At 36.4% G+C, this 18777-nt stretch overlaps 1 protein-coding gene across 9 annotated transcripts in view; it reads right to left on the reverse strand.

The window, feature by feature from the left end:
• Positions 1 to 18777, reverse strand: part of SEMA5B (semaphorin 5B) — a 532760-nt gene that overhangs the window by 157026 nt on the left and 356957 nt on the right. For all 9 annotated transcript variants that reach the window (XM_081938785.1, XM_081938788.1, XM_081938787.1 and 6 more), the window contains one exon: positions 6799 to 6844. In XM_081938785.1, the coding sequence (XP_081794911.1) occupies positions 6799 to 6844 (46 nt within the window). The remainder of the gene's footprint in view (positions 1 to 6798; positions 6845 to 18777) is intronic.

Raw genomic sequence — 18777 nt, forward strand, 5'->3', positions numbered from 1 at the left:
GAAGAAACATGCACAGAGGTGAATGTGGTGTGAATGCAGTATTTGTTTACAGCACCTTCAAGCAGCTGCATCTTTTTCACACAATCCCATGGCTGTTGTATCCCGAGCACATTTACAAGAGAGCGAACCTTTCTGAAATCAATCAGACTTACTATTTCTCAGCCTAATTTCAAAATCCTTTTGCAAGGGACTTTGGCAGGAGTGATCGATCCTTCCCTCAGCATGTATGGGGATGAGAAAGAAAGAAAGAAAAAAAAAGAGAGAAGAGGATGTCAGAAGGAAAAAAAAAGAAAGATGTCAAAGAGAGAGAGTAGATTGTATCCACCCGATGTTTCAGCCCCTCCCACCAATAGATGATCATCAAGAACAAGAGGATGTGGGCTGATGTGCGGAAAGAAAGAACATAATTATGTACCAGAGAACTTCTCTTTACATGTATCACTCTGGACTACCAATTGAGGTCTCACCAGCTCAGTTTTATACACATTAAAAACACACTTTACTCAGTCAATTCTAATTTTATCATTTAAAAAAAACATGCTAGGAGGATGTTGCTTTCAAAGTACTTTTTCCACTAATCTCTTAATTGTGGTGCCTACGGTAAAAAAAAACCTTTCTGTATGAATGCGAAGCATTAGGTTTGAACCCCCTTAAAAGTTCCTCAGTGCGCTGAAGAAAGTGTGCAGGATGTGTTTACTTTTCCTGTACCCAATATGGAAGGATAGGAGCTATTCTGAAAGTCAGAGATAACCTATGGTTAAAAAAAAAGAAGCAAGTGTGTTTCACAGTGACATTTTCAGGAGATAAAAAATTAACACCCACATCACAGAATGTAACTGCAGCGCTGGAAATTCCACAGAAACCACAATCCTGATTGTTGTCTAGAAGAAAAAAGGAACATTCTGTGGCAAATAACACTGCTTCTTTGTTCAAAGGTATGAGTTTCTCCCCCTCTCCCAGTGACAGAGAGGATAAATAAATACAGCAAGTATGATGAATGAGTATCGTATGCTAAATAGCAGAAAATGTTAGCTTTCTGATTAAAGGAGAAAAAAACAGGATCTCTCAGGCCTAGCTTTAACATCGTTTCTGATAGATAGCAGCTATATTTCAAAATACTTACTTTGACAGCTGTGTGCTTGAAACTGCTTTATTTCTCTTTAAATTTCTTTTTTCCCCCAGAAGAGAGAGAGAGAGAAAGAGACAGAGAGAACAAACAAAATCTCGACTTACAGTGGTGGCGGTACCCTGAAAACAAGGCATTTTTAAACACCCAAGAAAAACTAGGGTATTCTAGCAGAAAAAATATAAGCCTCAATCAAACTGTATTGTAATTTATATGGTATTTATATTAAACGCACTTTAATTTAACAAGAACCTTTAATAAAACAAGATTTTTTAAAGCGAAGTTTATCGGCTTTCTTTAATACTCTTCACTAGTTCTAGACAAATAGAGCTTCAAGCAATGTTGTAAGACTTAAATAATTTCCTGGGGCCAAAATCAACCTCAACCACATGTAATGAACATTGGAATCCAGGTGGGGGAAGATAGTTTAAATTAAAAAAATTAAAAAGATAATAGATTAAAATTCCACCCCTTTCACAAGTGTAATTGTGATTGCCATTGTGATCTTTTAAAAAATATTATTACCCCCGGAAATACCTTATCAAAGGTTCAGATTGATGGACATTGCATTCCAACAACCATTGCATAGGCATAGATCTCTTCCTCTGAAGAATTATAAAATGGATCTTGAATCACAGATGATCTTATGAAGCTCATTTTTCCCCGAAAGAAAGATATAAGAGCATAAGATTTTTCTGGCCAGGAGCCTCCTTTGACCATGGTGTACCATGCTGGAGACTATATATAGCGCCAAAAATTAAGCAGCATAGAACAGGAGGCCGGTTGATGTCATAGCAGATTTCAGACATGGGGTTCCATCCCTTGTGCTAAATTCTTCCTGTTTGTGGGCTCCAAGAGGAGCCAAAAGCCACCCTGTAGGGGTGGTGAAGCAAAGAGGGGCACCCTGGCACGCCAGCAACCAGGCAGCGCAAACAAGCAAAGCCCTATCCACAGATGCAGGCAGCATGCAAAACTATGCCCCCTCTGGTCCATGGAAAAACCTTTCTCCATGGAACCAGTCCCTCGTGCTCAAAAGGTTTGAGGTTGCTGGCATAGAAGAAAGGTTGGTTTTGATTTAGTATATTAAATCAAGACCAGAGTGTTGTAGCGTTTAAAGGTTAGAATGAAAGCAGTTGGATTTTAATCCTACCTTCAGCCATGGATGCTCCTTGGATGACTTTGGCCCAATTATTATCTCTAAGAACAAAACAGGTTATTGGTTACCAGCAGTACCTCCTGGTAGCCAATATAAATGAAAAATACATAGGATATTCAGTGTCCTGGCTGAAGGGGAGGGGGCCCTGTCAGGGAGAATAAAAAGACATTTTAACTTAGAGTCTGTTCAGAATGAGCTGCCCCCGGAGCTTCGCATAATCCCTGACCTCCGGTCCTTCCGACGCGCCCTAAAAAGTTGGCTTTTCCAGCAAGCCGGCCTGGCCTGTTAATTTTAACTTATTTTCAATGTATTGTCTTTTAAATTCGGTTTGGTTTTGGATATGGATTTTTTTTTTTAACTTTTGGGATGTATGTTTTTTAATGTTGTACGTCGCCCTGAGTCCTTTTGGAGAAGGGCAGCATATAAATCCAAATAAATGAAATAAATGAAATGAAATGAAATGTCTGAGATCAAATCCTTAGGTCTATATCTGCCATTTTCCAAGGGAAGGCAGACAGTCTGGTGAGATAAAATATCTGTTTGAGTCTATCCATGAGTGGTTCTGGTTGCTTGCATAAATATAGGGAAATTCCCCTCTTCTCTAAAAGGAATATGTGGTAGAAATGAAAAAAAATCTATACAGTTATGGGGTATAACTTCCCATAATATCTGTATCTCCTCTGAAACTTTAAAGCAAACTGAGGGTAATTTAGGAATATCCTGAGGTTACACAATTTGTTGTTGCTTGTTTGTGAGTTAAGGATCCATTTTGGAACAGATATTGCTAAGGCACTTATGTAAAACAACAGATTCTGTTTGGAGATTGTTTTTTTTTTGTTGTTGTTATTTGAGATTGAGAAAAGGACTAATTGGGTCAAACAGTTTAAGAACCATTAGCAGAAAGGAAGGTGGACTATTTATACCATTTTGACAGTTCAATCCAACAAAGTAGGTATAAGAAAAATAAACTGAAGAAGGAAATGAGATGTTTACTGCCAAGTGATTCTGGACACAAGGCCAGAAAAAAAAATCCCTGTGTTAGCAATTGCATTATTTTTCGAATTCACTTTTGTGATCTAAGTTTTCTCAGTGTTGCCTCTTCTCCCCCCACCGGCAAGGCTCCGGCACTTCCCGTGTCTTGTGTATCCCGTGTGATGTCATCGGTTTTATCTAGGAGCGCTTTGTTTTTTTCCATGAAGGCCTCAGCCTCCATAGTTGTATTAATTCTAACTCTAGTGTCCTCCCAGAATATCACCATACCTTCTGGGAGAAGCCATCTAAACCAAATCCCTTTCTGGTATAATTTCTTTGCTAAAAGCGGAAAAATTTTTCTTTTATCTCTAACTTTCTTTGGGATTTGTTTCAGGATGACTATCTCTCTATCCTCGTATTTTAACACTTGCCCCCTTTGTGCACTCAGAATCTCATCTCTTGTAGTCTTTCTAAAAAATTTAATGTGAACCTCCCTTGGAACATTGTGTGTTCTAGCATAAGCTGAATTGATTCTATAGGCCAGGTCAATATCCCATCCCATCTGCTGTCTGTCTTTTTTAATATATTCAGCCAATAGCTTTGTCATAATTTCCCTCAGATCTTCATCATCAGCCTCAATTACATTTTGAAATCTAAGAAAAAAGACATCCTTTCAAACTCCATTTTTATCTGATGGTTCTCAAGTTCTTGGTTTCCTCTCTGGACCTCCCTCACCTCCCTCCTCATCCCGGCCGTCCCCTCCTCCAAAACTTCCAATCTTTGCGTATTTTGAGCCGTTCGGTTTTGATTTTCTCTGAGCTGTTTGTTCATTTCTTTCAGTTGGTTCTTCAGTTCCTCCTGCCCCTTTAAGATCTTTTGGAGCATCTGTTGAGTTAAGTCCTCCTCCGGGACCTTGGACTGCAACAGGGATGTTAATGTCTGTTGCCCACTGGGGCTGGACGTTGAAGATGTAGGGGCAGAACCAGCAAAGCCTGGTTTCCCAGGTGGTGGTCTTTTCGGTGCCATTTTAATAAAAAAAGCTCAGAGATGTCTGTGTCCATACAGTAAGAAGTCAGCTGACAAAGTGGATAGCCAAGAGAGATCACGAGACAGGCAGTCCAGACAGATAGAGACCTTTTCTATAGATCAAATCCAAACAATAAAGTCCATTGATCCAAGTCCAGGATATAGTAAATCAAGAGATATCTCTGGGTGTCACGGAGACAAAGACAAAATGCCAGCAGTTTCTGTGGGTGGAGTCAGATTTCAAAGTACATGAAGACAACGGAAGTGTGCCATCTTGCCTTGCCAGCACCGGGATCAGAAGGCAACAAACCAAAAGTTTTTAAAGTTTTCAAAAAAGTCAGATCATCACCTCATTTCCACAATTGCAGCAAGGTATTTATCTGCTGTTTGCTATGAGTGTGATTTCATTCCAAAGCTCCCCCCCTACTCCTCCGGGGGCAGAGAGCAGTTTAAAGCCGCTTTTCCAAGAGAGGGGGAAAATCCCCCTCCCTCCAGTCACACTTCCCAGGTGCAGATTGAGTACTTTAAAAAGCTGGCAATCCTTTTTTTTTTGCAGTCAGAAGAGGAAACGGGGGGGGGGATTTCACCTCACCACATTGCAGCTGCAGCCTTCCAATCGTTGATTTCGCCCAGCTGCCTCGACGCGAAAGCGCTCCTGCGCCTCCCCTTTTGCCTCCTGGTGCCTAGGGCAATGCAGGGAGCCCCCCGTGGCCGCCGCTGACACAGAGGACCCCCTGCTAGCTGCCCCCTCGGCAGGGGCCCCTACGAGGCTCCCTGGGCCCCCCCAATCAGGGGGGAGCCCACCAAGAGCGTGCGGGGTGAGCGAAGCACGCCCGTCGCGATCCACAGCCGGAACCGGACGTCCAGAATTGTTAAGATTATTTTTCATGTGCTTAAAACCCTTCCATTCTTCCTTGTTAGAAACTGAAAGCTATACAGAAAATGTTGGAGGACCACATGCAATGTCTTGAGACCTCAATTTTACTAAGTGAAATCCCAGATCTCCGAGACTCAGGTTTATAGTTACAATAGCAACTCCTACTTTTCTTTGAATGAGTTATGAGGAAGATCTGCTAGTAATATATCAAACTTTCATGGAACATACATGCAAGTATCTCTGCTATTGATAATTGTAACAAAGTAAAATATAAGAACTGTTTCTATCACTTAGCTAAAGATAAATTACAATTTTTCCTGCATTTAGGATTAAATTACTCAATGAATGGTTTTATATGAAATAAACATTTTAAGTAGAACTATACTTCTTCTGAAATGAGCAGCTAAAGACTCTACTAATTTTATGTATGCAAACACACAGCATGTTATTCCTCTTCCTCAACCCATTCAGAACAAATAGGACAGAATTTGTGACAGCAAATTCTTAACTAGCATTGTTCGAATCTCTGTCCTTATTTAAAAACCAGTTCAAGTTAGCAAAAAACAAAGATAAATGTTTCAATTTCCACAACACTATTGAGTTCTTCTGGTATTATAGAGTACCTTTGCCTTCATCTATATCTTACTGCAGTGTTCTGCTGACTATCAGAAACCATCTCTCATCTTGTTCTAATTCAGTCTCCTTTTCCTCTTGATTAGAACAACCAAATCTATTACCTCCCAAAGCTGATATTGAGTTTGCCTTGATTTGCAACAGCTATCCAACAAGCTTGAATATGAGTTGTGATCACCTGCTTAAGCACATCACCTCAATAATTCTCAAACAATAGAATATGTCACATGCACAGTTGTAACTCACATACAATTTCATGACTTTAAACAACATAAACGTTGACCTAGCTCTATTTATATAACTGCAGTTATTATAGTGATAATTTTAACAAAAGTCAGAGCAAACTTTACAAAGGTTCCAGACCAATGATTCTTGCTACACTTTGATAGGCCCTTGCTGGCAGAACAGGAATGACATATACTGTGAATAGCATTTCCTTCTGAAAGGTTTACAGGTTGAGGAGCTGAGGAACTTAGCAAAACTCACTCCTCAGCATTTTGTGTACACAGTAAGGCCAACAAAAGCTCAGAGCAATGATGAACGAGAACAGAGAAGACCTCCTTTGGAAGCTGCCGATGTTGCATTAAGGAAAGCCAAGGATTTACAGTATTTACATTGTTTTAGTTAAGCTTGCACTGGCTATCCATCACAAAATCCTCCATGCTTTTAACACATTGTCCTTTCTTGTCATCCATCTATCCCTCTTTGAGTCAATAGACCAAAGCTAAAGTGTTGAGCTAGAAAAGGGCAAGAACATTTTTCATACTCCAGCTCTACCTTCTCAGAGTAAAATACACATGGCTATAAATGACAAAAATGTTACATTTAAAATACATTACAAAACAAAACCAACAAGACTTATTTTTTTTCAAAACAGGGGTTATATCAATTCACATTCCTAAAAACCATTATTATATAGTTTATTGGTTTTTTAAAATAAAAACATGCTATGTAGCTTTTTAATTCTATAATCAGAATAAGTAGATGACAGAAAAAGACTGAACATACCTGAATAAGAGAAACGTTGTATAGACTAAGTCTGAAGAGGTAGTTCCTGTGTGAGCAAGCAGATGAAATTAGAGAAGGTTTAGTCAGAAAAAATATTTTATCTGAGTTAAAAAAAAAACCACAAATATTATACCATCATAAAGCAGAAGTTTCTGTAGCACTGAATCAAAGGATCGAACAATTGCAAATATATACTGCTTTATATTAGCTGGTTTTTAAATGAATTATGTAACATAAACCAAACTCTGAAAGGCTCTATCCTGTTCTATACAAAGTGAAAAGATAAAGGTTTCCCCTTTCCAGTTGTGTCTGACTCTAGAGGAAGATGCTCATTTCCAGTTCCTATTTGGGGGAGCCAGTGTTGTCCAAAGATGCTTTGTGGTCATGTGGCTGCCATGACTATATGCTGAGGCACAGGGAATGCCATTACCTACCTCCCAAAGTTGTACTATTTTTCTATTTGCATTTGCATGCTTTCGAACTGCTAGGTGGGCAGGAGCTGAGACAAGTAAAGGGAGCTCACCCCATCACATGGTACTTGGATCTCAAACAATAAAATCATGACAATAAATTAAGGTTATCACTATGTATAAAGAACAATTTCCCCTCCCAATATAGCAAACAGAAATCTCTGATGCTTTAAGAATCATTCCAATTCCATACTAAGAAATGTGTACCCAAGAAACCTCTAGATCTAACCCAGGGTTCACCACAACGATCAATATTGATCTCCAAGGTTTGATAAGACTATCCATTATTATGATTTGTCATACAGTCAGCCAGGTATTTAAACAGGGTTTGGTATTTTTATCCACCAATCAAGTTCTTCCCAAGGACTCGGTATAGGCAGAATTTGTTTTTAAGTGTTAAAAGTACTGTTGCAGGATATAAGCTGTTCCATGGAAAGTTGCCTTTTGTAATTGACTGATGGTGGTTTTGTCATACTGATGGCATTCAAGTCATGCTCCATATGTTCTGGGATTTCACTCAGGGGGGCTATTCTATTGGTACTATCTTTGCTTTCTTTTATCACAATTGTTCTACTTTTATTTGCAGGTCTTCTCTATTCTTTCTCTTCTCTTCTGCTATCTCCAGGTACTGCAATGTCCAATATTCAAACTTTTTTAAAAAATATTTCTCATCAACATGTTTATTATTGAAAGTATCAGTTATTAAATTATTTTCATATATTATTATTTGGGGGTTTGAAACCACATCAATAAGCTGAAGAGTCCGATTTAACAGTCTACCAAGAAATACAAAATATAGCATCACTACATTGCACAACAAAGACAGTACTCAAATATCAGAAAAATTAAGAAGGGGCGAGAAGCAGAAGACAACAGCATTCTTTATGTCAAGTACACAGATGGTCAACATATGAAGTCCGCTCTATTTCCTAATAAAATGAATACTAATGACTTGTCACGCAGAGACAGCTGCTACAGGATGTGATTTAAAATGGCTCCAAATATTAAGTATCTTCCATTCATACAAACCACACTATATGTTTGATGTGGAAGATCCATGGTCAACTTTTCTTAAAAATTAGACAGGCGAGGATGTGAAAAAAGAACATCTAATTTGAATGTGGACAGCAGTGCTGGAAAAGAATGCAAACCTTTTCAAAACCATCAGTTACTTCACACACACACACCCAGAGCCAGGGCTCTTATATCCAAGGCTTCTGTTTAAAGCAGCAGCACATATGAGCTTTTGGAAACAGCATTTAGATGGAAACCATAGCACAAGGAGAAAAGAGTTAAAATGTCTCAACTGCAGATCTGAACGTCTTTTAATTACTAAGCTTAAGATGATAGGAAATTCTACCACAAGCTGCTTGTTCCACATATTACTTAATTCTACAATAATTAACATTTCAGCGGTCTCCCTCTTCCTGATCTTCTTTCTCTCTTTTTTTTCTAGAGCCAAGAAAACTCTACTTAAGCAAGTGCTGGATACTGTATTACAAAAGAGCATGGCTGTGATTTATGAATCCAACTTTCACCCTTGGGATTTCAAGTTCTAAGCATATTAATTGCATTTAAATTGCATCTGGGCATGCAATCAACCCATCCTGAAAACTTCTCTCCAACTGCTGCATCACATAATTAATACACCTCTTTTGCGCACTGTATATTTAAAATGTTGTGTTTGTCTGCTTTTGTCAATTTGAAGGACCAAAGACTTGACTTCTTCTGAATGATCATATGCAACTGGTCTAAGGCAATGATTAAAGTGTTGATCTACGACAGTGATGGCTAAACTTTTCTGGACCGAGTGCCCAAAGCGTGTGTGTATATGAATGCACGCACACATTCCCAAACCCCCAAAAGCATGTGTGTGTCTCACACATGCACATGCTCCCTGCCCCTGTGCATGCTCCCCATCCCCATGCATGCGCACATGCCCCCACACATGCTCCACTCCTGCGCATGCACAGTAGAGAACTGAAGACCAGCTGGCTGGCTGTAGACGCATGCGTGACGGAGCTGAACCCATGCCATAGGTTCCCCATCATGTAACTAGGATTTAAATTGAGACTCACTGATGGAACCTATTAGCTGACTTTGGGACAATGACCTATAGCAGTGGAATTGTCAGAAAGCATTTAAAAAATGCTAAAACTATGTTGGTTTGGGCTAGTTCATTTCCAATTTTGTTATGTTTGAATGCTGTGAATGGTCATGTGGAAATGGTGTAATTTCCAGACTAAACCTGATTTCCTTTCTCTCTTGAGCTCTTTTGCCTGTGCTGTTAGAGCTTTGGAAGATAAAATGATTGATCTAAGGGAGTATACATTCTTTTCTTTTATACTTTGAATATAAATCAAGGCAGGATTTATTTTCTAACCGAGTCTGGGGTAGCAGTGCTATATTGTTTCATTTGCTTTTTTGGAATAATCTATTTATTCCTACAAGGATCAATCAACAGCGGATCTCAGCCCTTAACAAAATGAAACCAGAATGTATCAAGTGGAACAATTTTATTCCAAGCTCAAAACAATTCCTTTTTTTTTTGTTTCTTACATTCTTAGAGTTAAACCATGGCTTGGAGTCATTTCTTCTGTTTCTTGCATTCTCGGAGTTAAAAAATGTCTTACTATGATAAATTATCTTAACCGGTAAATAATTGGTTACTTTAGTGGCCTTAAAAAAAAGAAAATTTCAGGATGGTTTATATATTACTGTACAGCAAAAAAAAAAACAAAAAAAAAAACCTCTTTGGGACAACCATGACATGGATGACTGAGAATCTTCATAGACTTTTAGCTATGCACTTTGGGATGAGCACCCTTCAAATGGTGTGGGAGTATTAACGGAAATTGCAGGCTAAAGGAACCATTTGCACTTCAGTTTGAGATACAGACACACAGACTCAACCCTAGCAGCCTGCACCTGTCTTCAACAGTGAAGGGACACAGGCAAGAAAAACATTCTCTACACCCATTTGCACTTCTCAGATGACCCCGAGGATACAGATAACCCTCCAAGTGACCTCAACGACTTTCTAAAACAATGCAAATGACCAGCTGTCTGCAAGGAATATAAATCCTTCCATTCCTCACCATCCAGTCAGAGCTGAAGAAGCTTCTTGGGCGAGAAGTGAATTGTCTTCAAAAGAAAAAAAAAACAAGAAAGTCCAGTTGCCTCCTGAAAAAACACCTTTGGGATAACCATGACCTGGCTGATGACTGATAAACTGCTTAGACTTTTATTGTACAACAAAATGTGAATGATTGGTCTTGCAGAGATTCGCAAAAACTCCAAATCACATATATGTGAAACTCCAAGTGCATATCTGTATGCACTCATACCACTGTGTGTCGGTGAATAATCTGATTACCCACTGTAGTGTCCTTTCAGCTTCTCTAAGTATGGAGGTTTTTGCCGTTACCACCGAAGCTATATTTTCATTATTATTCAGCATATATTCTTTTCTTTTTATGTCAAATCTAGGAGCCTACTTTGGTTAACTTACTATACCTTTGGCTTTGAGCTTTAATTCCAATTCATCCAGGGATTTTTCTTACACCCATGTCTTGCTATTGCAATATATATATATATATATATATATATATATATATATATATATATATATATATATATATATATATATATATATATATATATATATATATATATATATATATATATATATATATATATATATATATATATATATATATATATATATATATATATATATATATATATATATATATATATATATATATAATCCTGCATAATGTATCAAGCTAATAATATACTTTTCTTGGGAAATGTGACCATTTATAAGCCTCAGGTCCCAGTTCACTCTAAGAAGGGCAACAAGAGGTTTAGAGGTTTGCCTTCCCATTCTGGTTAAGAATGCTATTTAAATGCATTGGTTTTGGATAACTCATATAAAGAATTTGGCACTAGCAACAGCCCGCCTCCTAGAAACATTGTATATTTTGACTAAATAAATAATGCTAATATTACAGCTAATTCTTTCAAGGCTATTGGATGAAAATACAGCAGAACTTATAAAATATCAATATGGGATAGCATACTAATTATAGGAAATAAATGCAGCTAACTTTTCTGAACGAAATAGAGAACACATTTATATTAACATGGCATGTATCTTCAGCTCTAAAAATTGTTGTAATTTTTCACCAAATTTCTAGGGAAATCTGGGTTCATGTTTACAGGAAACTTATGAAAAAACCTATGCAAACAACAAACAACACACTCACATGCACACACACACACACACACACACCTCCCTCTGCCACGCCATCCGATACTACCTTAAAATTCAGTTATAAGATAAAGGAAACCATTTGTAATACTTCTTAAAGCATACAGAAACTATGTATATTTATAGGGTTATTGCTCGAATTCCAACTTTTAAAATTGGAGATGAAAATTATATCAAGCTAGGATACCTTCTCCAGAATGTCCTTTTGCAGGGATGCCATTACATTTCACAATTGGCTCATCTGAGACCTTCCATACATGTGGGAAACATGCACTATTTTATTTATTTGAACATAGGGTTATTTATATGCTCCTTCACCAGATCATTCTTAGTGGTGTAGCTCTGTGAAACTTTCCATAAAATTATTAACTACTACATGTAATCCTCGACTTATGACAATTGGGACTGAACATCCGTTGTTAATCAATGTGATTGTTAGGGGAACCAAGCCTGATTTTAGGACATTTTTTGCCTTGCTCATTAAACAAATCATGTGACTAGTAAGCAAATCACACAGTTGTTCAGCAAGTCTGCTTTTCCCCTTTAACTCTACTTGTCAGAAGCCTCCCGGGAAGGTCATAAAAGGCAATCACATGACCTTTGGACATTCAACCATTCTAAATACATGTTGGTTGCCAAGCACCCAAATTTTGATTACATAAACCATAGAGACATTCTGATGTTGTAAGTCACTTTTTAAAGTCACGTCATAACTTTGAAGGCTCGCTAAGCGAATGGTCATAAGTCGAGGATTATCAGTATATAGGAACATAGCAGCCTGAAGAATCCAACCCCAAATGATTTCTTCCAACAGCTTTGCACCTTCCCTTCAGAAGACTCTATGGGACATCAGCGGTACTCTCATAGAACAGATACTATCAAACTGCACAACTGACAAAGCTGTGATTCTGAGTGCATTATCAGCTGTATTATCATCATAAAACTTGTGTCAACATTAATACAATAAAATTATTCTCCTGAACACAAAAATCCCTACTGTACTTTATTGATTTTAAGAGGAGACAGTATTCTGATTCACATTCAGCCAAAACTTGCAGGGAATTAAATCAGATGATCCTACTCTAGTGTACTTAATTTTGACCTATGCTGTATAAACTCCCTGTACATTCTTCAAAATCTTGATTCTGTCAATCATTCTATCAGTAGCTTACCCTGCCAAATTCTATATTCAATTTTCTGCCCAAACATTTTTAGACTCTGCTATTACGTGTGTTTTGGCATCTATATAGCAGCATATATATTCATAGTTTATCCCTCAAAAAGAACATGTATCAATGATTTTAAGCAGTTATTCATTAATTATATCTCTGAAAGAAGTTAAGGAGAACTATGAATGTGACTGGACTGTTCTCTTGGGGGTGGGATTTTGGGTAAATAGCTGAAATCATAATGAACTTTTATTCTTTTCTTTCCTGTAATGCCTCATTTGCAATGAGGCAATTGTTTAGCTGCAATTTCCTTTTTAACTAAAACAACAACAACAACCAAAACCTCAACCATTCTTTCAAGCCACACCAGTGAGAAGAGCATTTGATCTGGAAAAAGACATTTTCTCAATTGGTAACTGAAATGAAATCCAATTAATTTACCCTTGATCTTTTCCCACAATGCCTATTTTTCCCCTCTTCTTTAAGAAGATTAATGCCTTTTTCCAAACATCAACATAACACACACTATCAGCCCCAAGAAAAGCACATAGTGGTTTTCTATGAGAGGTCCTAATCCTGGAAGAAGGAAATACGTAATATGACTTTCTCGAGTTCTCAAAATGAAATAGTCAGCACTTTGCACAAAGTTCCAACAAATGTATTAATGATGTCTACTTCTAAAAAAAAAGGGTTGTAAAAGAATGCCACTAGGTTCTACTTCATGCAAATGTTGGCATTTTACTCTGAATGCAATTTAGCAAATACTGGCTAAAAATAATGTACCATATTGTTAGGAGTATAAGACACACCTTTTTCCCTCAAAAAAAGAGGGTGAAAATCTGGGTGCGTCTTATACACTGAATGCAGCATTTTTTGGCCTCCTGAAACCCCGCCCCCTTTGGAAAAATGGCCGTGCATAGCCTTTAGGAGACTTCCAGAATGCTCCTGGGAGCTGGGGAGGGCAAAAATGAGCAAAAAAGACTGTTTTTTGCTTATTCCCCCCTCCCAGCCCTCAGGAGCACTCTATAAGCCTCCTAAAGACTATGCATGCCCTTTTTTGACAAAAATGGGCCAGTTTTCACACAAAAAATGCTGTTTTTGGGAGCTCTGCAGAGTGCAAAAACTTTTTTTTAAAATTCCCTCTTCAAAATCTTGGTGTATCTTATACTCTGAAAAATACGGTAACTGGCTACTACAAGAAATTTGGAAATCCACTGGGGATGCAGGTATATGGTTCTAATTTGCTACAATTGTCTTCACTTTTATCTTTGCTTTTAAAATACCTCATGGAGGCCCCAGGCTGTTCAGGTCAATGCCTATTTGACTCCGCACTTCCAGGAATATCTATAAGGTTATACCTGGAAGCCATGCCTGAAGAGCAAGGATCTCCATCCTATGGCATCCTATGGCATCCTTTCAAAAGTAGCTCAGAAAGATCATTCCTAACAGTCCAATATTCACTCACTCACACACTGATCCATGCATCCATCCATGAGTCTATCCAATTTTTATAGCTGTCCACCTCAATCAAGTGACAAATATGTGCTGTTTGGTGCTGAGTCTATTTAGGGATACATACTGTGGAACAATGAGACATATTTATTTAGTTACATAAACTATTTCAAAAGCCACCAAATTGTTTTAAAGACCTATAAAAAGCTAGTTCTATGTGATATGCATTGCTTCTTCATGGAAATTAGTTAACATCAGCTTAAGGTTCACCTCCTTAAATACAAGAATTAACAATTTAAGAAGGTCTTCTAAAATAGTTCCATTCAAAGTTTTAAGCATAGGATAATTGCTTTTAATTGTTTTATTTCTATTATTATTTCTATTATTTTTGTAAACTGCCTGTAAACTGAAGTAGTTTAGATATTTCCAAATAAATAAACATTGTACCCAATCTGATAATGCTGATACATACATTCAGCATCAAGCAATACTCTTCCTGAAAAATTTCAAACAAACCTCTGTACAATACTGTTTGTATCATGATATCATACCCAACAAATTTCATTATTAGAGGTTATAGGCACCTCTGTAACATTATAAATAACATGCAATGTGTAACCACTTTTTCTTCTTAACGTAATCATTGTTGTAATTTCAAACATTGACAAACTGGTGGGAAATATTGAAAAGGCTCCAAATAGAAGGTAATGATATTTTGACTCCTTGTTATATTCTTGGAATAAGTCAGAAAGATTATATAATGATAAAAGCCTTATGTGGAATATCAGTGTTCAGTAAAGATTTTTGCATGTTTCCTTCTTCATCATGGGAGTTTTGGCTGTCTCTTAATTATCTGCTGCTACTAAGCTATTGTATGATTTATTCATTTTAAAACTCTTTTTCAAACCCTTACAGATTTTTTTGCACTAATGATTAATTTTTGATTGACTGATAATCTGCTCCAGTAAGCACTCAATATTTTTATATATCTATATATCATAGATATATTAAAATGGAAAATAACAGTAAAGTAACTTTCTGACACTATCTTCAAGAGATGTAAAACAGGTATATTCAGTAGTATGGAGATTTATTCTTAATATATTATACAGGGAAAAATTCTTCACAGTGTATAGGTTTACTTATTGAACTTACTGTAGCATAATACAACATGGAACAAGGAAATGAATGTTCTTTACTGTTTTAAATATTAACACTTTGACAAATATGAAGGTGTGATCCTTCAACCTCCTCTGTAGGAAAACACTCAATGAAAAACAGCAGGCACTAAGGTTCTTTAGCTACAGGGACTATTGACAGTTTAGCTGTTTATCTTTAGGTTGGGATATTGGTGGTATGGAAATAACTTAGAGTACAGAGCACAAGATACATTGGAAAGTTTACAAACAGACTATGTCAAATAAGAAAACAAACACAGAGAGTTCTCTCACCATCTGACATTTAGATACAAGGTAATACATTAAAGAAAGAAATAACAGTATTCTATCAAAAGCGGGTTGCCAGGTCCAATTCAGGATGCTGATTTTAAACTTAAAACTCCTTAATGTAATGAGACCATCTGAGGGATCTGAGGGATTGCCTCTTTCAAATTATATCAATACAATACAATACAATACAATACAATACAATACAATACAATAGTAGAGTTGGAAGGGACCTTGGAGGTCTTCTAGTCCAACCCCCTGCCTAGGCAGGAAACCCTATACCGTTTCAGACAAATAGCTATCCAACATGTTCTTAAAGACTTCCAGTGTTGGGGCATTCACAACTTCTGGAGGCAAGCTGTTCCACTGATTAATTGTTCTCACTGTCAGGAAATTTCTCTTCAGTTCTAAGTTGCTTCTCTCCTTGATTAGTTTCCACCCATTGCTTCTTGTTCTACCCTCAGGTGCTTTGGAGAATAGTTTGACTCCCTCTTCTTTGTGGCAACCTCTGAGATATTGGAATAATGCTATCATGTCTCCCCTAGTCCTTCTTTCTCTTAAGCTAAACATACCCAGTTCCTGCAACCGTTCTTCATATGTTTTAGTCTCCAGTCCCCTAATCATCTTTGTTGCTCTTCTCTGCACTCTTTCAGCTTGGATGTCTCTGATTCTCTTTTTAGATTCAGCAGACAGGGCATGTTGTGGGTACAATCTGCCAGAGATCTACATTTGGCAGGTCCCAGGTAGTAAGCCTTCTCTACTGTGGCATTATGTAACATTCATTCCCTCCTATGGACTTAGGTTAGCACCTTCACTTTTGATGTTCCAGAAATCCATCAAGACCTGGTTATGCTCCCAGGTTTATTTATTTTTTGGGGGGGGGACGCGACCAGAGACTTATTTAGATGACTTTACTATTGAGATGGCTCCACTCTCTCTCTCTGTGTTTGAGATTTGTATATATTTTTAGTTTTAATGTTTTCCATTTTAAATGCTGATTTTTTTCACTTTAAATGTCTGTGTTTATACATGTATTATTTTTTTTACTAACTATTGTACACCAACAGGAGTACATTTATATATATATATATATATATATATATATATATATATATATATATATATATATATATATATATATATATATATATATATATATATATATATATATATATATATATATATATATATATATTTATATATATATTCGTAGATTTTCACGTTTTCACGGGTGTAGGTATGCTGGTTTTGTTGTATTCGGGTCTTTTCCCATGTAAGGTTGAGATTGTCTTTGCAACGTTTCGGCAGGATCTCACCTGCCATCTTTTGAGCCCACGCTTGAAGATGGCAGGTGAGATCCTGCCGAAACGTTGCAAAGACAATCTCAACCTTACACGGGATAAAGACCCGAATACAACAAAACCAGCATATATATTTTTGTGCATCCTTTCCATAATCATCTCTTAAACTTCATATAAAGTCACATATTATCAATCGGCTATATTTATATGCATTATTATTGGGGTTCATTTATTTGACTTTCACTATTATTTCTTCATTTGAAACGAGGTATTCTAAATATGGGTTCATTTATGTTATCATAATTCATTACATCATCTTCAATATATCCAATAATAAAGTATTTTTGTATCCTATTCTAAATCATTCTATTATTTTGGTATTGGTAACATTCTGTAATAATTTTCAATTCCATGTTTGTTTGTTTGTTTTTTAAATCTAACCACTGGTAAAATAAATCCCATATCCTATAAAATTGTTTATCTTCTTGTACTCTAATTTCATATGTCAACTTACTCATTTCAGCACATTCCATTATTCATATCATCAATCTAAAATATACATATACAATTATTATAATTATTAAACATTCATTGAATATAACTATTATTACATCCTTTTTATGTGAAGCATGCTAAATTTAGAATAGATTTATATTATGGCATTTCATTACATCATCCTTAAATCATCCAATGGTATTATATCTTTATATTCTCACAGTTTATATAAAATTTCATACTATCAATCTAGTGTATATAAGTGCATTATTATCATTGTTAATCATTTATTGGACTATAACTATTTTTACTTTGTCTTATACATAATAGTCAAAATTTAATTAAGTTTAACTAAATTTTTATTGTAACATTTCATTTCATCATCCTGTATCCTTCCAGTAGTAGTGCCGTCCAATATCTCTTGCCATTTGTAAAATCTATATTCTATTTATTTTCTTGATAAATCTCACATGGACTTCTCTTGGCAACTTGTTGTTCATTGAATATCTTTTAAGATCTCGAAACCCTCCATCTGTTCCTTCCATCAGCTTGCCATCAGCAACCTCTCCTTTCAATATTCCACACGTATCATCTCCCTCCACTCTCAGTTTGCTGTCAATGTCAACAATTTTCTTATCACTTTGTTCATATTTTTTCTGGAATTTTTTGAACTCTATCTTCAATTTTCATCATCGTTTTGTAAATATTCTTAGCTCTTCCCTCCATTCTTTCTGTTCTTTATTCTATAATCTCAAGATTCTTTTCAATGTTCTCTGTACTTATTAGTATTTTTTGAATTTCCAGCATAATATTTTGCAATGTTAATTCCTTTTCTTCTTCATGTTGCATCATTTTTCCAGGTTGTAAGCACTGCCACTGAAGCATCCAAGGCTTATTGCTAGGTTTCAAACAAATTCATTATAATCTTTCAAGTCCAGGCTTTCTCTTTACTCCAGTCCAGCTACTGATAATATTCCAAAAGAGTACCTGTATAAACAAACCATGCTCTTCCAACTGTTCCTTTCAATAAACAAAATCAAGGACTTTGAGATATAAAATATACGTCAAATGTTCATAGGAATTAGTGTTTCCAAGCCTCTACCCTCTAGGTGGCAGTGTTACTTCTTTTTCTTCTACTTTTACCCTTTTGTTTGTTCCAGATTTGAGAGAAAAAAACATTTAAAAGGTAAAATCTACCCGAATATTGCAAAAAGAAAGAGATTCTTGCTCCACAGATACAAAAAGTGAGGAAAATTAGAATAAGAAGGAAAAAAGAGACCGGTCCAATTTAAAAAGTAAGAGGCATTTGTAAGAATTCCATCCCAAAAAAAAAGGAAATGAAGTTAAGGAAAAAAGATAACACTCTAATTT

Source organism: Natrix helvetica (assembly GCF_964273705.1).
Source record: "Natrix helvetica genome assembly, chromosome: 1".
In the NCBI taxonomy this organism is placed as follows: domain Eukaryota; kingdom Metazoa; phylum Chordata; class Lepidosauria; order Squamata; family Natricidae; genus Natrix; species Natrix helvetica.